Source organism: Pararge aegeria, chromosome 4, assembly GCF_905163445.1.
Source record: "Pararge aegeria chromosome 4, ilParAegt1.1, whole genome shotgun sequence".
NCBI lineage: Eukaryota > Metazoa > Arthropoda > Insecta > Lepidoptera > Nymphalidae > Pararge > Pararge aegeria.
The window spans coordinates 7,965,135-7,988,626 of NC_053183.1; the positions used below are offsets into that span (position 1 = coordinate 7,965,135).

General features: G+C 33.9%; 1 protein-coding gene across 1 annotated transcript; it reads right to left on the reverse strand.

Moving 5' to 3' along the window:
• Positions 1-1,299: 1,299 nt before the first annotated feature.
• LOC120623507 lies at positions 1,300-22,562 on the reverse strand. The gene is made up of 10 exons (XM_039889552.1): positions 22,326-22,562; positions 21,549-21,682; positions 20,838-21,019; positions 19,654-19,825; positions 16,937-17,112; positions 15,192-15,487; positions 14,814-14,947; positions 11,268-11,449; positions 5,722-5,890; positions 1,300-1,962 (listed from the first exon to the last, which is right to left on the reverse strand). The coding sequence occupies exons 1-10, from the start codon at positions 22,517-22,519 to the stop codon at positions 1,790-1,792; spliced, it is 1,812 nt and encodes a 603-aa protein (XP_039745486.1). The 5' UTR covers positions 22,520-22,562; the 3' UTR covers positions 1,300-1,789.
• Between the last annotated feature and the right edge of the window lie 930 nt (positions 22,563-23,492).

Sequence of the window (23,492 nt, forward strand, 5' to 3'; positions counted from 1 at the left end):
AAAATATAATCTATGTCTTAGTTGTCTATAGATTTGTGTGTGTGTTATATTTAAATGGCATGAAACCGTTATATTCGAATGAGTATTAAATAGCAATGAATGATGATCGTTGCTATTTATGATGAATATATTAATTATGTTTAGCCGTCTGGGGATTATTATCAGATAGAGACGATTAAAGTCTTTATTGCAAATGCAACAAGGCAGCTATATTCCCATTAAGCAAGATGTATTTTTATTACTTCCACTTATCATATCAACAAAATTTTGGCAGTCATTATATTCAACTAAACCACATTTCTTATACCAACGATCCCAGAATTGTCATATGCAGTTGTATCAGTCTTATAGCGACTGCGGCGTCGTCTAGTAGGAAAGGTTCATGTCACAACGTTTTGTCGTCGTCTCGAAATAAAGAATCTACAGTTGTTTTAATCTGTAGACCATAATTTTGAAGCCGCGTCATTTTGTAATATTTTTTAGTATAGTGAGAGATAAATCGATAAACATTATCTATAAAGCTTATTTATAATGCGCGGTAAAAGGTGTTGTCTAAGCCTGATGTGTATTGAATAAAATTGATTTTGGGATAGTACCGCCTCCTTCTATACTGTAATAGAATATATGCCTTATGCCGAATTAGTAAGTGAGACTTTGCTATATTACTAGGCATTTGACTAAATCTCTGATAACAAAACTTTGCTGCAACTTGCAACTAATGGACATATCAACTACTTAGCGGTAAAAAAAGTTTTTGCTGTCAGGTCATCAATTTAATTTAACTACGTAGGTAGACGTTGCAAAAACAACGCCAACTTTTTTTTTTTTGGTATTATAATTAATATATATTGCACCAACAAAATGTTAAAAAAATAGAACCAATTACCTTTGCATAGTCAATTAGCAAAAGGAATATTTATTGTGCCCAAAAAGAAGTGAGGTTATTTTTAAATGCAAGTGTTTCCTAGTTTAAGCATTAATTTAAAATGTCCCTTTCTATATTCCGTAATCTCGCCAGTTTAAATTAAACAATCTCTATATATGACTGTAAACTTCAGCTCCACTACCATCGCTTGATCATTATTATTTTAATATTGTTTTAGTACTATAATACTTTTTAGAACTTCAAGGTCACAAATACACTGTCAAATACTTCTATAAGCGATAGTAGCAAGAAGTATGCTTTGTTGTATTATTGACAAGATTTTTACAGTATATTTGGATATTAAGACACAAAATAGGTTCATATGATGCTTCCTCACAGAAATTTTAACAATATAAATGTTGTATTTTATTTATTGCACGTTGGACACGACGACGACCACCGCTGGACATTAGTGCTGGCCGTCCAGCTCTAATGTCCAGCGGTGGTCTCTCTTGTCTGAAATCTATATCTAACCACCACGTATGGGTCTCTACATACAGTAGTCTCGACAGTCAAAAGCAAAATTCTTTATGCCCATTAGAATCTGTACATGTTCTAAAATAAGGTAAAAAAAGTAATTCTCTTTATATTTGGTAAAAAAACATTTCGGTATATCGGTAGATTTCGGTAGGGAATGCCGAAAATTCGATAGCTTCGAGGGTAATTGTACAAATCGTGCAATTGGTAGACACACATTTAAAATTTCTGTGTAGGAGCTATTTGGTAAAACTGCCGTACGAAAGAATTCTACGTTTAACGAACGAATAATCAAGTCTAAAAAGACCAGTAATAAACTACGCGACATTTTTTCACGCGTCTAAAATATACACAGGGGAAAAAAGAATTGATATATTTTTACCGAGTTCAGTCCTGCTTGGCTAGAGGGTAATCTTGTGGTAAAGCGTTGAGAACTTCTTTTGACAACTCCTTGTAAGCTAGCTCCATTATGTTTTGAACTTTGTCCTTGAGCGCTGGGACATCGTCCATTGTCAGTCCAACGGTGGAGATAGGCTCTAGACACTGGATTATCGCGTGCCCTGGAATTATGTTACGCACAAACATTATTATAACGACATTCGCAAAGTGCCTCATTTTTTATTTAAGTCGGTTAGAAGTCGCGAATAAGGCATTTATATCAAATTCAACCAATATTTGTTGTTGTTTTATACAAAACAACCAAGGTTGTGTTGTGTACATGTAAGCAACGTAAAAAGTTGCCTACATGTAAACAACACAAAGAATATACTTGCCTAATTTTACTCTCATATTAAGTCAAGTGGATTTCGAGATATCGCGCTTTTATCCTCGATTTTTTATTTGCCCGGGCTAAAAATATTGTAATGTATATCTCCAATGCAAGCTATACAATGTTTAACAGATTTAAGGAATATTATTGCAGAATGCATAAGTATAATTATTTCATAAGGAATCATCTGGTAAAAATATTAAATCAAAGAATCATATTTATTTTGTATACAAACTAATTCATAACATTCTAAGTGTTTACTTATGAAAACCCTATTGAAGATATATGACCGATACGGGTTTAGTACCTACGCTACGAGAGGTGTACCTTATAAAGTATCTGATTTCTTTCAGTAAAACATATAACAGTGGTTTACCCAAAAACTATTAGGTTTTCGGTTACACAGATAAGTCTTAGAGACAGTACATAATGTATCTCTAGTCTGCGTGTGAAGTATTATTTCGGTTTTCATTTACATATTGTATATCTATGCAAAATGTTTTAACTTTGCAGAAACGTACTTTTCTTCATCGTGATACACAGGTTCCCAAGCCCGCCTCCCTCCGAAAAAAAGTTTAATACCCATATTTTACAACTCTTAAAAAATGATATTAAATTTTTTTTTACACTTTATTTTTTATTTATTGTCATTAACTTAAATGCGATGCGTATTATGGTGTCTCTAGCTTCACAAACATAAGACGTTTATACAAACTTCCAACCCCTATTTTATCCCTCTAGGGATGGAGTTTGCAAATATCCATATATATCCGTATATACTTTTTATACGTTTTTGAAGGCCGATGGCGCAGTGGGCAGCGACCATGCTTTGTGAGTCAAAGGCTGTGGACAATTTTTGTGTGAAGAAAATGAATGTTTTTCAGCGTCTGGGTGTTTATCTATGTATTATAAGTATTTATGCATATTATTCATAAAAATATTCATCAGTTATCTTAGTACCAATAACACAAGCTACGCTTACTCTGGGACTAAATGGCGATGTGTGTACTGTCGTAGTATATTTATTTATTTATACTTCAGCACAATATTCGTCAGTATCGACAGAATAAGTAGGAGGTATAGATATTTAATGGCTTTATTAATTGCTAGGAATCAATAAACTATTAATAATAATTATTGCCTATGTATCGGAGAATGTCAATGTTTTAGATAATGCTAGTTAATACCCGATAATTATAAGGACGTTTGAGTTATTTAGATCGATAGTAAACCAGATTATAACTACATAATCTATGTTATTATTTTATCACTATAAATCATACCTAATAAGTTTTGAATTAATTTAAATTCAGCTACGACTAACTCACTGGCGCAGAGATGAGCGCTATGCTTTAAGTGAGTTCTCGGGTCCAATTCCTGACAGTGAAAATTCTGGTCTAGCTTTTGCCGTGGCCTAGTTACCACCCTACCGAAAAACTTTCAAGCGATGTAGAGTTCCAACCTACATAAGGGGTATGGGGTTCATATAACTGCCACACAACTAACAGGTATCATAAATAACCAACAGATTATATTGCAGTAAAGGACTAACTTGTACACTTACTGTGCTTAACGAATATTATACTGCCACTTTTGCCCTCATTTTTTCGTAAAGAATAGTTATTTTTTTGGAACAATTGAATAAATGCTTTTAATGAATTTTAAAAACATATATGTAAGGAGGTTCAATTCGAGAAAACTATGCCAATTATTTGATGAGTGTTTCTTGTTCAGGCAGGTAACCTAAATTTTTTCTATTCATTATAAATTTATTATGTACAGCTATGTAGCGGTACTAAATATTTAACTATACCAAATTGTAACTTTATAAAACGGAATGTTTGTTCCAAATTGACTTATTCTACTACTATTCTTCTTTGATTTTACGTCATTCGTTGAGGGTTCGTGACTTGAAGATGGGTACCACAGTATTTTAAAACTGTGGTTCAAAATGTAAATGGACTTAGCTTTGTATGCATCCAATATCCTTTTAAACTATCTACTATCTTGACCTAGCTGGTTTAATTTTATTCATACATTCAGTACATCTAAACTTTTGGTTTTTGGATATAACGTTTAAAGGAAATACTCTGAAACAGTTTTCTTTATTAAAATATTAGGTATTTTAGTAAGCAAAATCAAACAGTAGTTTTCAACTTTCTTCAATTATAGGTAGATATAATTGGGATAGCAAAGGCTAATACAAGATGTGAACTAGAAAGCACACACAGCGGAAAAAATATGGAACCGTGTTAAATGTGAATATTCTAGAATTAATAATTATTTTCATAAGCCGACTTCGAAATGCGTGGATGAAGTATATTCAATTAATTTAAAATTAAGCTTATGAAAGTATACTGCTTCAATTCGCGAAAAACAGGGGAATTTGTAAGGTATAATTTTTAACTTCTACACTCTTTATACTCCACACCAAACAGATCTTCAGCAAAGTACTCCCTACGCACGTTTCGCTCCAAGACCTGAGCATCCTCAGATGTTGACTTTGCAATAAACAATTACTTAGTGAATATTTAATTATCGATCGATCGTTTACTTTTTAGGTGCTTTTGGTATTGGAATATATTTTTTTACATTATTTTCACTAGTTTCATTGTTTCTTCACGATAAAGACTTTTAAAGCACCAAACCAAGGGCGTTTAAAAAAGCTGCAACCTGTGATTTGTTAACATTTTAACTATTTATGCAAAACGGTATAATCTTTCTAACCAGTGAACATTTTTTAAAGATAACATAACATACCTAGCTACCACACGATAAGGCCGCTTTTTTTCTACTTCAGTATTTTTTATCTATTCTTCCTTTGTTTCTTTAACTTGTGCAAATCTTAACTAATATTATAAATGTGAAAGTGTCTTTGTTTGTTTGTCGTTCCTTCACGCCCTAACTCAGCAACCAATCGGCTTAATTATTGACAAAGAGTTAGTTGAAGGACGGAGAGTAACAAAAGCGTTTGATCGCGGAAAAACAAACGGTTCCTACTGTATTAGTAAAAACCCGTACGAAAAGTCGGCGAAGAACGCGGGAATGACCTAGTAATCGGCCCACTACAGAACAGTGAGTCTCCTCTCACAATGAAAGTTTAGGTCGTATTCAATCACGTTGGCCCAGTGCGGATTGGTTTGGATCCACCGCCTTTGAGAACATTATGGAAACTTTCAGGGATGCAGGTTTCCACACGATGTTTTCCTTAACCGTTGAAGCAAGTGATATAATTGATGAAAACGCACATAACTCAAAGAAATTTGAGGCCCTCTCGAGGCTTCACCGTGATCACTGTTATTCCGTTATTTATATCGTTCGTTCCGTTATATATTTATTATGTTATTTCGTATAGCATTTTCTTGTATACCTTTGGTTGCCTGGAAGAGATCGCTATTAAGCGATAAGGTCGCCAAATTGTACGTTCTACCTTATTGTGCTGTTGTATTTGTATCTCTGTAAATTTTCTGTGTGGTGTACAATAAAAGTGTATTCATTCATTCATTCACTGTGCTATCTCAGCTAGTAAAGAGTATAAATAAAATAATACCTTTGTTAAATATGTATTTCTTTCTATTGATGAAATAGTAGGGCGATATGACCACTGGTAAAATTGGCACTTGAGCAGCCACGGCGATGTTGAACGCACCTTTTCGGAACGGCAAGAGTTTTGTGAAATCTCTATTCCTTGTCCCTTCAGGAAACAGCCATAATTTTGTCTGGAAAACAAGAGCAATCGTATTCGTGTTACTGGTTTACCACACCACTAAGGAGGTAACAACAGTTTTAAATTAAATGCTGCTGTTATATGATGTTTAAAGAGATAGATAAAGTCTTTATTGTACAAATAAAAGAAAAAACAACAAAAACAAATAAATACATATATATAAATTGCGCAAAGGCGGTCTTATCGCTTTGAACGATTTCCTACAGACAACCCTTTATGGTAGAAAGAGCATCATCATAGTCAATCCATTACCGGCCCACTAAATTGCACGGGTCTCCTCCCAGAATAAAAGAGAGAAAAAGGAGTTTGAATTATTATTAATTCATTACTATTTTCGTACTTTATGACGAAAAAGAGATAAGTTCATCTTGACCGTATTTCTGACTGAATTGTGGTCTGCTTTCACAATCCATCCAAAATTTTAATCCATAGGAAAATGTGACAAATGTTAAGTTAGTCTAAGGAAAATTTCAAGTTTTTTATTAATCAGGTACGTAATATTTTACCGTTGTACCGTCCTATAACTACGTTGACGGTATCCTTACATGTCCTCACTGTGCACGCATATTTAGCGCTAAAATAGGGTATATGAGTCACATTAAGGCGCATGAGCGAAGCCCTTACATGTAATCTAAAAAAAAAAAACAGAACCAGTCGCTGTTGCCGCACGCGGCAGTAAATCAATGATGATGATGATGATTATACCGATACTAATCTAATCTCCAGTGTAGGTAAAAATACTTTAATAAAAATATAAAGTTTAAGTTACTATGACTCGACATATAATTTGCAAAAAGAAACAAAAAGAAGATTAAAAAAACCCAAAAAAATATATTGCAAATTGCAAAGTTGCATACTGAAATCGTATTAGTATGCTTTAGCCGTACCTATTGGTAGATACGGTAGGCTAGATGGCAGGTATTTCTCCAAAAATATGGATCAACCACTTGTAACTCTTTTACTGAATGTTCCGGCTATAAAATAATATAAAATACTAGCGTACCCAGCCCGCTTCACCGGGCTAGATTTTGCTTTATTTTTTTTAAACAATAAACTTACATCATTAAATTTTTAATTTAAGTCTCATAACATATTAGATCATTTATTTATCTCCGTATTCATTCTATTCTATTCTCTTCTCGAGCGGGTGAAGATCATTATCTACACCCATGCACACCCAACAATAGAATATCATCATAGTAAATAAAAGCTGTATTTGAAAGTTCAAAAATAGGAGTGCTCCGATCGTCACCAAACTTTACAGGATTACTCGCCAGGTCAATCCGGAGATTCCCTGAAAGGTGCATTGAAATCGGTCCAGCCGTTTCGGAGCCTATACGGAACATACCCACACACTTTCTCTTTTATATATATAGATAGCTCCAAAAAAGTTAAGACGTGCGTGCTACGCATCAAATAAAGGAAATCCGAAGCTTTACCCACTAGGCTATCACCACTGTTAATATAAAATCAAAACTATATATAATACAAGAACCTCAGAAAAGGTTCGTAACCCATCTTCAAGTCACGAACACTCAACGAACGACTTAAAATCAAAGAAGAATAGTAGTAGAATAAGTCAATTTGGAACAAACATTCCGTTTTATAAAGTTACAATTTGGTATAGTTAAATATTTAGTACCGCTACATAGCTGTACATAATAAATTTATAATGAATAGAAAAAATTCAGGTTACCTGCCTGAACAAGAAACACTCATCAAAAAATTGGCATAGTTTTCTCGAATTAAACCTCCTTACATATATGATTTTAAAATTCATTAAAAGCATTTATTCAATTGTTCCAAAAAAATAACTATTCTTCACGAAAAAATTAGGGCAAAAGTGGCAGTATAATATTCGTTACGGTAAATGCACATAACATACAAATTTCGGAACCGACGGGATTGGAACCCATATCCCTCCGGTTATGGCCGCCTATAAAATGATTTGCCAACGAAGCTACACTACACTTTATTTTTAATTAAATAGTAAATAATATATTTTTTATCTCTGTAACCTCTCTAAAAAAATAATTAAATCAAGTTTTTACTACGAACATGCGTCTTAAATTTTACGAAAAAAAAATGCCTTGGCGAGCGGTCTCCCACGTAGGTCATACCAATAATAAAATAAAAATGTGTTAATATTTTTTACATTTTCGTGAGAGAAATAACAAGTTAGAACAAGACAATATATAATTGGTTGGAATGGGTCGGTTAAAAAAATAACATTAAAAATATCTTTGTTACTAATTATTCCAGTTATTTGCATTTATTACTTGATGATGTTACGCTCGGTGGTTGGGTGTAATTTGATTTAAAAGCTAAGGACACATAATAAGATTATGATCGACAATACGATTGCGAAATAAAAAATATGGTGTACTAGCGTACCCAGCCCGCTTCGCCGGGCTAGATTTTGCTTTATTTTATTTAAACAATAAACTTACATCATTAAATTTTTAATTTAAGTCTCATAATATATTAAATCATTTATTTATCTCCGTATTCATTCTCTTCTATTCTCTTATCGAGCGGGTGAAGATCATTATCTACACCCATGTACACCCAACAATAGAATATCATCATAGTAAATAAAAGCTGTATTTGACAGATTGGCAGTGCAAAAATAGGAGTGCCCCGATCGTCACCAATCTTTACAGGATTACTCGCCAGGTCAATCCGGAGATTCCCTGAAAGTTTCATTGAAATCGGTCCAGCCGTTTCGGAGCCTATACGGAACATACCCACACACTTTCTCTTTCATATACGAGTATATAGATAACAAAACCTAACGATCAAACAGAACCAACCACAGGGACACAGGGCGACTAAAAGCCTCTAACCAAACACGAGGATTTGCCAGGCTGGGTTGATGATCGCAGTAGATGGTACTAGCAGCCCACGCTTCTGCCCGTTATCTCTTAATTCCTTTAGTCGTTCGACACCCGCGGGAAGTGGAGGGGTGGTGACAACTATAGTCCGAACTGCTTTCAACACACGCAAAATGGAAACCAAACCTATACCCGTTTCTTATTCATATCCATTCAGTAAATCGTTATTTTTTTCCTGTTGTATTCTACATAATAAAGCTAAGTCGCTCCCTCTATATACCATGTGTCCGAGGGCTAAGTGACCGCCCAGCGTATATTAAATAATTGGACTAAGTTTAAACAAATAACCTTAATATAACCTTTTTTTACTGGGTTTTTGATGTTTTTTGTAGCTATTCCTGACTTGCGGCGCTATTTTTAAATTATTATTTTTGTTTTCGCAGTTATTTTCATTCTGTCTTGCTTATTTACTAGCTGTTATAATAATATATCAATTCAAGATATTAAATCTATCTAAATAGATTGAAACAATTTAAAAACAAATAAATAAACTCAAAGTTTAAAGAATAATCACATTTTTATTAATATGCCTCATAATACCGAAAAATGACTAATGATTATTATTGTTTCATTATTATAAAACAAGATGATATGACCTACAATTTCGCTGAATAATGTTTATGGCTATCTCAAACATGCATCAAAATAAAAACCCTTGAAATGTGACCCTTCTCCGGTGAAAAAAGAAGCAGGCAAGAAACTCTTCAGGGAATTAAACCTCTAGCTTAAAGTTATACGTTAATAATTTTGTCCAAATATTCAATAAGCGCCGGGCGCCGGGCTGTCACTTAGCCCTTGAACACATTGTCTACTTACATGCATATTATAGTAAAGAAAAACAAAAAAAAATTAAAGAATTGTAATGTGATGTCGTTATAAAGGGATTTTTGTGCGCTTACTTGGCAAACGGTGGCCATAACCTTACGAGATAGTTCAAACGGAATTGTATTATTAATATCTCCAAACTGTCCCAAGTTAGTATCTGAGTATATTGCACCCGTGCGAAGACGAGGCGGACTGCCAGTATAGTAATAAATGGAGGCTCAAACTAATGAGAGCTAAGAAAACTGTGTGTTTATAAACAGAGCAACTTTTCACAGTACATGCAAAGGACACGTTTTTTTTATTCCACTACAAGTTAGCCCTCGACTGCGATCTCACCTGGTGGTAAGTGATTATGCAGTCTAAGATGGTACCGGGCCAACCTGTTAGGGAGTATAGTAGTCATACCCCTAATCGGTTTCCACGCGACATCGCACCGGAACACTAAAACGCTTAGCAGCACGTCTTTGTCGGTAGTGTGCAAGACCAGAGAAGATTCAGAAATTATAAATTCCCAACTTGCCCCTTCCGGGAAACGAACCCAAGACCTCCTACTTTAATTCACAGCGCTCACCGTTGCGCCAGGGAGGTCCACAAAAACACGTCCTACAAAGTATTGCCCTATGACCATAAACCCCAGGCGTAGGTGCTGGGCTTTATGTGGTTTTAATACCACCGGCAGCCCTTCGGACTGGACTACAGCAATGCTACTCGGCGAAATAAGACGACGGCAGTACTTCGGACACGGACGAGCTCCGTCACAAATAGCTCTAATACTACTTATAAGGCCGTGGGTTCGATTCCCACAACTGGAAAAATGTTTGTGTGAAGAACATTAATGTTTTTCAGTGTCTGGGTGTTTATATGTATATTATAAGTATTTATGTATATTATTCATAAAAATATTCATCAGTTATCTTAGTACCCATAACACAAGCTACGCTTACGCTTTGGGACTAGATGGCGGAGTGTGTATTGTCGTAGTATATATTTATTTATTTGTTTTAATCGCATATGCATAGGATTCGAGTCCCTCAAGTAGTGGTGAGCGCTGTGGTCTCACAAGTGAGTGGTCCCGAGTTCCACAATTTCCCGAAGCTACAGCTACGTATCTAGTTACAACCCTACCGATAAAGATTGGCGCAGTGGGCAGCGACCCTGCTTTCTGAGTCCAACGCCGTGGGTTCGATTCCCACAACTGGAAAATGTTTGTGTGATGAACAGGATAGTTTTTCAGTGTCTGGGTGTTTATAAGTATTTATGTATATTATTCATAAAAAAAATATTCATCAGTCATCTTAGTACCCATAACAAAAGCTACGCTTACTTTGGGGCTAAATGTCGATGTGTGTATTGTTGTAGTATATTTATTTATATGTTTATAATCATTTGTCGCAAAGCAATTTAACGTTCCGGTACTTCACCGCGTAGGACTGTATAGGTTTTATGAAAATGCCAGGCTAGCCATCTGAAACTGTATCATCACTTACCACCAGGCGAGATTAGGGTTATTGGCACAGGCTTGTTCAAGTTAACTTGAAACGGATTAAGCGAATCGAAATGAATAGAACAATTAATGCAACCTTCGCTTTAGATAAGACAATATAAAAATTAATTTGCAGATTATGTATGAAGATTAAAAAAATTAATCACCTTGTTTTTGATCATGACCTCGGACGTGGCCTCGAGGGTTTTGTACGCATCTTTGGAATTATTTCTATCTATGAAAACGACTCCGGCCAGATACGCGGACAGGCCGAAGGGCCACACATAGAAAAGTTCCTTCCTTGCAATCGCTGCTATTTTTCCGCCGACATGCCATATGTTGAACAACCCTGTAATTTTATTAATAATATTATCATAAAAAAAAATAATAATAAAAAAATGTTTTATACCTCGCATTTTTCTTTGTATCGAAAAGTGCTCATAGTGATAAAAATAAAATAAAAAATAACTTTGATTATTAACTTTGATTTTGGTAGCACTAATATATAGGAAATTATGTGTTTAAATTGACACGGCGGCGGCGCAGCGTTTCGGTACGATGTCGTGTTAAATCCGATAGCTATAACGCTATTAGTTCTTTGACGCCTATTACAGCCCTGGCCTATTTTTGTCTCAGTAATGGGTGGAGAACTCATTTTTATAGTAGAGAGGATAAGTGCTTAACGCTGCTTTGCTTCCTCAATTTCTCTAAAATGTCTTGACAGAAAACCCCATAAAAGACCGGCCCGGGAATCGAATCCAGGAAGGTAGTCGTACTCGTAGTCGAACTTGCTAACTTAACAAACGCAGCAGCTATTTTCTATTTAAGAGCAGGAAATGATTTAGAAATGAACATTGATGAGAATATCATTGAACTATGACCTTATTTGGACATGGTTGTTTATCATTATAATTAACTGGCTATCGGTTCAGACTATAAATTTACGTTAGTTGATATTGCTATTATAAATGCTGTTTATGGTTTAAAACACGTAGCTGTTGGTGACCTGACCTCAAGGAATAGTTTTCCATTTTGCAGCCTTTAGTGATAATGATAATCGGGAAAACTAAAAAAGCTAATTACCATAAATTAACATTATTTAAAAAACTGGCTAACGAGAAAAGTAATATTATTGTTAAAAAAATGGCGATTCTGCGATTCTTTTTCCATTGTTACTTTAATTTTATAAATTCTGTTATTTTGAATGCAAATGTGTAAACTAATTTGTATACAAATCGTAAACTAACCAAATGGAATCTGTGGAAAAGAATGGAAATATATTAAGACTTTCAAGGTTTACTGTAGAAATCCATAAACTAGTTGTAGCCGCGATTTCTGCCGGGTTTTTTGGTTTTTTAATAATCCCACGGGAACCGCTATATTACCTAATAAACAAACAAACACACTTTCACATTATCGTATTACTAAATAAGTATATGTGAAAGTATTATTTGTAAACTATGTTCGACTCAACGACCTTTTTAAATTTCGATACAAGTATATAGCTTGCATCCTGAAGATGACATAGGATAGGACTTTTCATCCTGGAAAACGAACCAATATTAGGCATACTTTAAATCCCTGGAAGACAAAAAGTTCCGGCCAGATTTTTAATAAAACTAACTAAACTTGGACGAAGTCCGGCTGGCAACAGTTAGTTTGTATATTAATTAATAAAATACACATTTGAACCAATGTAAAGCTTAAATACTTTTCTAAAAGTAGATATCTGATTAAATATTTAAAATAGCCTGCCATTATAATCTAATAAAACCACAATTTTGAAGAGTTTTTTTTTGCGTTGGTGTGGTAGCTGCCAAATTCGATTAAGGCTCACTGGGTTCTGGGTTAGATTTTCAGGTAGGGCGAAAAGTTTGTTAAATATTTGTTGCACGTTTCGGTTAAGAAATTACCATTCGGGATTGGTAGGAAATTGATGGAGATCATGCGGCTCGGAAAAGACTTACTTTCTAGTTGTACAGTGGTAAGGAAGGTCATTAATATAAATTAGGAAGAGAAAGTTCCTACTAGAGATCCCTGATAAACCCACACCATTTACAACTGACTCATTAGAGATTTTTTTGTTGCCTGTTCTAAATCTAAATTAAACCATGACTTTAAATTTCGAACTCTCAAATTTCTCCAATAGACAAGAATAGTGATGCAGTGATAGCCCAGTGGTTAGAACTTAGAAAGTATAGTTAGGGTAACTAAGGTTGTTAGGTGGATAAGACACCTTATTAAAAGTGTATAGAGAAAAAAAAAACAGCAAGAGATTTATTATTAGGGTAGTAATCAAAATGGTTTGTCAACATGGGATATATTTTACATGGTATGCATCAAAGTGCCATCTATGTGCCTATTAGTATAAAGAAATATTTGACTTTGATTTATTAACTTTATAACACAGACTAGTAGTTACCACCTCTTCTGGTAGTAGCAGTAAAAATGACTAATACTACTTTTAACAGAAATATTTAAAACAAAATAAGTCTTCATTCATGAACGCCTATCACAGGAACTTAAGGGTTTAAAAATATTTCTTCCCATTATTGTGAAGTTATGGTGGTTTTTATTAGCTTAACACTAAAGCTACAGTTTTATACGCGAATATAAGTAGCCTACAAAAAACTTAGCCGGCTATTTTTTATTCTATCACTGTCTATTAAATTTAAATGAACCCGAAGTTCATTTAAATTTAATTAGCTTTGTAGTTATAGAAGTTCATATCAAAGTAACATTTATGTAATCTTTAATATTAAAATAGGTTGCTATATTATGAGTATTTTTTAAGCTTATTCAAATACATCTTCTAGAATTAATTTTGTGATTTTATTGCATGAGTCAAGGTTAATAAATACACTAACCTGAACATAACTAGGTATTAAAACCATTTATGTGATAAAAAACTCTACCCTTAGCTCAGTTTAAAACATCCCACTATTTTTTTATATTCTTATAAACTGCAATTAATTACTTATTACAGTTGTTGTGTTAGCAAAACAATGACGAAAATTATGTTTCTTTTATTATTTGAGTACACCAAAATACAAAACAGGTTCCAATATTTTTTTCTATAACCAGTAGTCTAAATTTTTGTTTATAGATTGGTCTGGTATTAGTTTGGATAACCTAGTGTATTAAATTTAACATTACAAGGTCCTAAAGTACTTGTTTGATACTATGTAAAAAAGCAATGGCTCGGTTTATACACTGACACTCATGTTATCTTCTCAGATCAGAATATGTATACAAAAGTGCATATTGTAGGATCAGGGGGTTTAAATATAAATTATGTAATCTGATAGTTTTATAATTTCTGTTTATGAAATTTCTTGTAAAAGACTGTTTGCCATTTTCATTGCTTAATTTTTCCTGGAATAATTAGTAACTTAAATCTGTAGCTTCGTTTGGACAGAATTATAAAACAAAAATTACTATTTTTTTAATTATTAAATATTTATATTATATGATATGTTAGGTTTACCTTTTGAGAACATAATTTCATAATTAATTAAATATCTTATCAGTTGTCTAGATATTGTATTCAAATATCAAGTGCTTCAATAGTTTATATATCTAGACATGTTTCAACTATTGATAAACAGCCAGGTGTAAGACTTTAGAGCTATGAGAGATCTGCTTCCAGTAGTTGGACATTAATAAGGCTAGTGCTGATGCTATTATTTATGGTTGAGAATGCAAGGCTTTACCTAATATATCAATTGTAGACTGATGATTTGATACAATGACTGCTCCCCTGTCTTCTGCAAGGACTTGTCCATTTCTTAAATGCCACTTAATTTCTATTAATTTTGTTATATGTTTGATTATTTGCGCTCCAAATCTGTAAACAATTTCAAGCAAATAAAAATATTAAATTTATAATTTCATACCTATTTTTCTTTGATATATATAGGCCAATACTTAAAAGCAATCACAGTATGTTTCATGATTAATTGTAAAAGGTCTAAGCAAAAATACAAGACAGTATTGAATAAAAGAAAACACAGTTCATTAACTTTGTTCAAAGTAGCAAATGCTTGATTAAGTACATTATATTAAATAATCATACAATACGTAACACTTACAAGGAGTTCTTCACATTTTTTTGGTTGAACACAAAGAATGGTAACATCACTAAAGAAACAACGGATGACCAAATATAAAAGACTAGAAATTTTGACTGGAACTTCACATAATTAGGCGTTTCTGAAAACAGTTGTTTTAAAATATACGTTGCGGTTGTTATCACACAAACGTAAACAATTACGTCCCACATGTTTGCAAGCCGACTCGACTGCGGCTCTTTTCTCCAAACAATGATGAACTTAACTAAATCGAATGCTGCATGACTCAACCGCCCGGTTGGTACTTTATGGTTCAATCAGCTAAATTAATTCACTTTGCGCTTTAATTGAGTGGATAGTCGATATTGTTTAATATTTTTCTTATGTCGTGTATTATTATTTTGAAATCAATATAGATGGGTCCATTCTCAAACTTCACTGATTTAATAGCGCCACTTGTTTCACTTTACACTTAATAATATTATTTAAGTGATACAACAGCTCTTGTATTTCATATTCAGTCAGAAATTAATTTTACGGATCTATAATTCGAGCAATCAAACAACCGCAGTTCGTTCCCGCGACCGCATCCCGCAACCCGCAGGTTTGATTTTTGAAGTTTTTGCACAGATTATTATGAGAACTGACATTGACATTGACAATTTGGTACGAGGTTTGAGCAACAGGTAAGAAAATAATCGCAAATCACAGATTAGAGATTTTGATCAACGGTAATAGGAGATCGTGGTCAACGCTTTAATTATTAGAAATAAGTTGTTGAACGCAACTGCGTCCGCGGTTGCGTTCTCAAAGAATCTGGTTCTCAAAGAATTCTGTAAGAAAAGTTTATTTGCTCGGTTTTAACAATGCAAAATTAATCCAGATTGTTTTGATCTCTCATGACCGCCCGCCTTACACATCATAAATGTCATTTAAATAACAAATTTGATTTCTCTCTCCTAATATATTAATTGAAATCAATAATGATGGCATGGGCAATTTGTTTCATAATTAAATACATGTGATAATAACGTCGGTATTTATCTGGATATGGATTAATAGTATATTTCGAATAACACTTTCGCTAATTTAAGCTAGTCAACAAAATTAAGCTTCTAAAAATATGAGCGATGGCTCCTTCCATTCGGAAGTCGCGGACGTCTAGAAAAAAGCAACGAAAGTCTTTAATAGCACATAAAATTTGCAATTTTTAATTAAGCTGAAAAAAAGAATTCAAAACTGAAAATCTTCGAATTTTGTGTGTGTGTGTGGTACGGCGCATTCGTTCCCAAAGTTATTATCTCTAGTATTATAACTTTGGGAACATACAAACTTTACAAACATTAAATTTAGTTTGTCTGCTTATGCAATAACTTCGAAACAGAATTCCTAAAAATTGCTTTGACTCAGCACGTACCTACGTAGCTCCTTAAAAACATAAAAATCGTGTGGAAGTTTATTGGCAGTGCATTCTAGGTAAATTTGATGTCTTGAGGAGGTCTACAAAATCATTATAGGTACGATAAGAATGAGTATGTTGTCCGAAGACATTTATTTAAAAATTATATTCTTATGCCTAGTTACATAAAGTTGTTTATAAACTAATAATTTATCTACCTGAGCTTACGAATATACAAACACACGTCGCTGTTGGGATTAAATTAATTATTTTTAAATATCTAAGGCAGATGGTAAACTCAAATTACAGGCGGTATACTCTGCAATAGTTACACATTAAATACACTTTATGAATGACAGTAATTTTAGGTGCCATTAGCAAGTGAATGTGAGTAATCCGGCGGTAAGTTGGTTAAAATTTCCTTCGTAAGTTCTTTGTATGTCTTCTCCATTTGATTTCGTACACGTTCCATTAGTTCAGGTACATCCTCCATTTGTAAGCCTTCAGTTTTAACGGGATCCAAGCATTGAATTACCACGTGCCCTAGTTAAAAGTAAACATTATGTGAGTACATATTATGTATTGTAAGTTATATGTAGGTACCTATCTATTTATATGTTATATTATCTAGGAAAAAATGTTTGTCAAATGCAATCGGGGGATCGGAAAGGTCACAGGAATTCATCAAAGTAAGGTGGTTGACCTTATATTTGACCAGGCACCGGTTGTTGACTATTTGCAGCATTAAATGTTATAATTAAGATTTTCCGACACTGTCAATTTTTTTTATATGCGCTATAATGTAGTTTATAATATTAGCTATATTGTAGCAATTCATAATTTGATGGATAAACTCAATTATAATTAATGCTTTTGAAAAGATTCTTGTTGATTTATAGGATCTTAAAATTTAAGCTTAACAACCATGTTACACGTTTTTTAAAACTGGTCAACAAAATCTTATGGTTGAATTGGTCAAAGTTATAACAATTTTGTAAATTTTATTAACTTGCATATTACAAAATTGTTTAAGCAAAAAACAACTGAAGTAGGATTATCCTAAGAACTAAATGATGATATGACGACCTCCCTAGCGCAGAGGTGAGCGCTCTGGATTTAAGTACATTTAAATTTTATAAATTAAAAATTTTCTTCTGGTCTCGTCTGGCTTTGACGGTGGCTAGTAACCCCCTTCGACGCTAAGCGATGTAGCGATTCGGTACTATGTCGCGATAAAACCGATATAACTGCCATACGCTTAGCAAGCTAGCCCGTTACCATCTGAGACTGCATCATCACACAACATCAGGTGAGAATACAGTCAAGGGATAACTAGTAATTGTAGTGGAATAAAAAAAGTCAAAAAAGAACATTTACTATAAATCTGTAAAATATATATATCCTTCAAAAAAATTACACCATGTAATACCAATTAACCTTTGCCTTTGCATCTTGTTTATAATCAGAATCAAAGAATCACTATGGAAAAAATTGGTCCACCTCTGCCACTCTCAGGTACAAATACGGTCAACAACTAGTTGTCTGTATAACTATAATTTTTGATGACGAATAATAAAAAAAATGAAACAGTAGAAAACAACGAAGCTATTTCTATAATAACATTTTGATGTGAAAATCTATAACGATTCGTTTGAGACTGGCATATCCACACTGATTATAATATTAAAAGAGTTTTGACTGTCGTGATTAAATTGTTTTAAAATAAAATAAATAACTCCCTTTGAATTTAGTCAGAGTATGCGAGTATATTGAGCCGGGTTTAATAAATTTAAAAAAAGCAAGGGGCTTGCAGCTATTATTTGCTTGTCCTTGACTTCTATGAGTCGAACGAGGGTGTTGTAGATGATTCAACTAAAACATTAACTCGGACGGCGTATTTCAGGGCACAGTATTTCGGAAAATAATAGCTAATTTCCATCATTCCATTCGCCTTAGTGTTCGCTGGCATTTTATTATTTAATTTAGTATACATTATGCTGTATGAAATAACACACAACGGAACCCTCAGTCCATTGCGACATAAAATGCAAACTGCATTTTAATAGTTAGGTACGTTTTAACAAACAAAGTGTGTGTCGAAATTACTGGCAAGTGCCAGTAATTTAGCACCTATTTTAAAAATATCTAGTTTTATTATTAAAACATATATCTAATTAATTGATATCTTAATTGAATGCGTTTAAAATTCATTAGATAGTAGGTAATAAGAAAACTAAGTGAATGTTAAAGGTTGTTAACCTATCAATACGAATATATTGTGATGCGGGTTTAATAAATATACCTATTTATAGAAATTAACATTATTTATAGACACAGTATGTGTAGTAAATAAATAATAAATACGACAATACACACATCGCCATCTAGCCCCAAAGTAAGCATAGCTTGTGTTATGGGTACTAAGATGACTGATGAATAATTATATGAATAATATACATAAATACTTATAATATATAGATAAACACCCAGACACTGAAAAACATTCATGTTCATCACACAAACATTGTCCATTTGTGGGAATCGAACCCACGGCCTTGGCTCAGAAAACAGGGTCGCTGCCCACTGCGCCAATCGGCCGTAAATAATTGAGAAAGAACAAGTTAACTTTGAGATTGGGGGTTAGATTTTACAAGATTGTTTGTCGAACTTGTTAAATTTTTAACCTAAGAGCTAACCAGCACTGCAACAATTATTTCGCAATTTTTTATATTATTTTGCGTATGGAATTTCGCCCACACTGCGAAAAAATTTCTTCCTGATTTTTGTAACTTCATAGACCAGGAAATATTCGGGCGCAGCGCGTGAAATTTGCATCAAAACACAGATATTTTTACGGCGCGAATTTTAAAATGCACGGATCTCTCGATTGTTACAGAATTGCAAAAAATTGCGATTGCCTTTCGCTGTGTGTGTGGTACCTAAGAAGGTACCTAAAAAATCTTTTCCATCTAATATAGATTTATTCAGTCTGAGAGGTGGGATGGAAACTAATTGTAAAGCGAACACATAAGTGCAGACAGACTGGTCAAGACTAAAGCGATTAAGGAGAAAAAGAAAAATTACCTCTGTCAAATATGTATTTCTTTTCATCAATGAAGTAGTAGGGTGAGTACACAATAGGTAATATAGGCTTCTGTGCAGCTACTGCTATTGCAAATGCCCCTTTCTTGAAAGGGAGTAGATTACAGTTTCTGTCTTTCTTTCTGGTACCTTCAGGAAATATCCATATCTTTGTCTAGAGAAAAAAAATATGACCACACGGTTAAATTTGCTTATAATTGTATTATTAAATACTTCATGTTGAACTTTATGTTGCTTTTGTTGAATTGTAATTTACAAGAATTATTAAAGGCTTTATTATCGCGGGAATGTCAATTGACAAAAGAAATTCTGCGCGGATGAAGTCCCGGCCCCAGCTCTAGCAGGTAGCTAGTACTTTTAAATTATATTAGGTATTATATTATCGTTATCATTACCGGCCCACTACAGGGCACGGGTCTCCTCTCACAGTGGGAAGGGTATAGGCTGTTGTCCACCACGCTGGACAAGTGAATTAGATAGAACTTATACGACTTTGAAAACCTTATGGAGAACACTCCGGCTCGTAGGTTTTCTCACCATGGTTGGCTTCACTTAAAGCAAGTGATATTAAATTTTTTAGAACTCTATTTGGGCACGCGCCTCTAACAAGTAAATATATTATTATTCGTAAGGGGTGCGTGCCGGGGATCGTACATGGTCCCTCCGAATAGGGTCACTAGGCTATCAGTACCACCATTATTTTGACGACCTATCTGGCGCAGTGGTGGGTTAATAAGTGTTTGAATTTGTAGAATCTGAATTTTCTCTGGTCTGGTCTGCTGGGAACGCCAGCCGTGGATAGTTACCACTCTACCAACAAATACTTGCCCAGAAGAGATTTAGCGTTTCGATATAATTTCGCTAAGAAACCAAATTAGGGATATGAGTTTAATATGACTGCAATACCACGGTGGTCTTATTCCATCAGGTGAGATTGCAGTCAAGGGCTAACTGTAGTAGTAAAATGTAAAATGTGAATTGTTGATGTTGGCAAAGAGCAACTGCTGAGTTTCTTGTCGGTTTCATCTCGGTAGAAACTGCCTTTTGTACCAGTGGTAGAGACTAGAGTCACTACAAACAGACATACTAGACGTTTTAAAAGTGCTTGAAATAAATTAAATTAGACCTTTTTAGAATTTTGGAAAGTAAAAATTTGCTGAAAATACCTTTTTTTCAACCATAATTTCTGATGTCATTTTTAGTGTTTCGTATGCAGATTTAGCGTTATTTCTATCTATGAATACGACACCAGCGAGATACGCAGCCAATCCGAAGGGCCACACATAAAATATTTCTTTCTTTGCAACTGGCGCCAACTGACCGATGGCGTCCCAAATATTAAACATTCCTAAAAATAATTAAGTGTTTATCAGATAGCATTATAATTAATCTAATATTTTATATAACAAAAGAAAAATACATGGACAGGAAAAAAAGACACTTAAAAGGTGGGAAACAAAAGGTGGCCTTATCGGCCACAGATTACAAATAATTAAACACTATACTTATTATGTGCTTTTAGGTGCTTCCTACTACTCTACTGCTAAAAGCTTCTGGGGATGTTTTTACCTCAGTTACTAAAGGTACACTAAATAAACCTTATATAAACATACATTATTGTCAAAAACTGATAAAAGGAATGGGTTTAAGATCCTTCCATACTCCTGACAGGTTAGCACGATACTATTCTAAACAGCATCACCACTTACCACCAGTTGAGATTGCAGTCAAGGGCTATATTGTAGTGAAACATACATCCGAAAAACATTACTTTTTATTTAGTATTTTAGAACTCAAAAAGAAACTTTGTCAATTTTAAGACGATCATAGGATATCGAGTAAAACTTAAACACAGTCTAAAGTGATTAGACACGCACCTAAAATGTCTAGTGATGATTGGTGATTCGAAACGATAACAGCGCCTTGGTCTCCGGATAATATCTCGCCATTTCGCAGATCCCATTTTAATTTATATAGTTTAGTTACTGGACTTAAAAGCGATGCTCCAAATCTGAAAAAAATGTATTGATAAAAGAAAAATATCGTTAGTACGTTTTAAATTATAATCTGTACAATATTGTCTTTGTGAATGGTGGTCGTCAACAGCATCCTGAGCGTAATAGTAACCCACTGCTGGGCACTATCTATATCATATATCATAGACTATCCTATATAATAGACAAAAGTTTTCGAATAATTCCGAGGTAAGACTCTTCATCTGCTTCAATAAGTGTACAGTCAAGCTGTCCCGATGCCCTCCTCTTTAGCGTGGGAACCCCGGCTGCGGCTGTTCTCCGGGCGTCTAGTAAAGCCAAAGAGACATGCCGTGATGGTTTTTAGTTCGGGTTAACCAGTCCCAAAAGGAAGGAGGTAGTACCTCCATGAAGCTTTTCCACCGGGCCAAAAATATTTCGGGGGTTAATAAGGACAAAAGACGATATTTCTGGCGCAGTGGTATGATGCCCTTTAGCCTTATAAGTGGGAGAACAGTGGGGCATTAATTGTGGCGATGTGTCGTAGTATATTTATTTATTAATAACCTGAGAATAAACGTGTTTAAAACTTGAGCCTAATTATAAAATAAAACATAAATAAAAAGATAACACATAAAAACGCATTCGTCTATGCGAAGAGAAAAATTCTAATGTAGTTACCGTGCATTCTTAATATCTTTTGGTCTTAATAAAAAGAAAGGCCAAATAAAGGCCGCCAAGAAGGATCCATATAAGTAATAAACAATGAAATAGAAGTGGAATTTTATCTTATTCGGTTCATTGCTAGTAATCTTTTTAGATATATAAGTAAAAAGTAACACTGCGAAAAACACCCACACTTTGTCCCACATCATAATAATTATTTAAAAAAAAACAATGTAGTACACTAGCGATACATGTGGCTTATAGATTGTTTGTATACACACTGCCTTTGATATCCTATCTGTTGTAAAAACGTAATATTTGGGTTCCATAACAAGTGGCAAAATAATTCAGACAATTTGCGCGTTAGACATACGGCATGGACATATTAAAAAATTAAGGATAAAAATAAACAATGCGATATTAGATGCTTTGAAGGTGTATCAATTTTCATATAAAACATTGACATATTAAGAAAATTCCTCAGTTAGTTCGTCACTTATTTGGAGATTGAAAAATCAGTTAAAGCTGAATATTGACAAATAATAACAATGTCAAGTGGATTTGAATTTAAAAAGTTAGATTACGGTTTCACAGCTACCTATTTATTATTCGTGTATATTATACGTAACCTAACGTATTGTTGGAGGTAATTTTTGATACATCCGGGCAGGTGTTTTTATTAATTGCCTCTTTATATTTATTAATAGTGTTCGGATTTAAATTTAACTAGCATTATAATTTCCACTTCTTTGTTATTTTTTTAATTTAATCTTATTTTTGAACGAGACGATCGGTTGTCATTCTCCGATTGGTTAACGCCGGTAGACACATAACGGCGGGAACCAATCCAATTGCTTGGATCCTACCTGGACGGCTATGAGTTTTGGCGGGAGATTGGGTTTGTTCTTCTTGGCGGGTTGAATCGTTCTTTAGAGAGTTATGAAGTGAATTGCGAGGTTGTAAAACGATAAGTTCATATTGTCATAGTTTATAAAGTAAATTAATAAAGTGATATTTGTATAGTATGTTTATTTGCATCTTTTCGTGGCCTCATCGCTATCCTACTAATATATATTCTAATAATAGCTAAATGCCGTACAGTAGAGTCTATGATTATAAGGGAACGAATCACCAAGCGCGGATTTATTTTCAAGATTACGTAGAATATTCCTTATTTGTGGC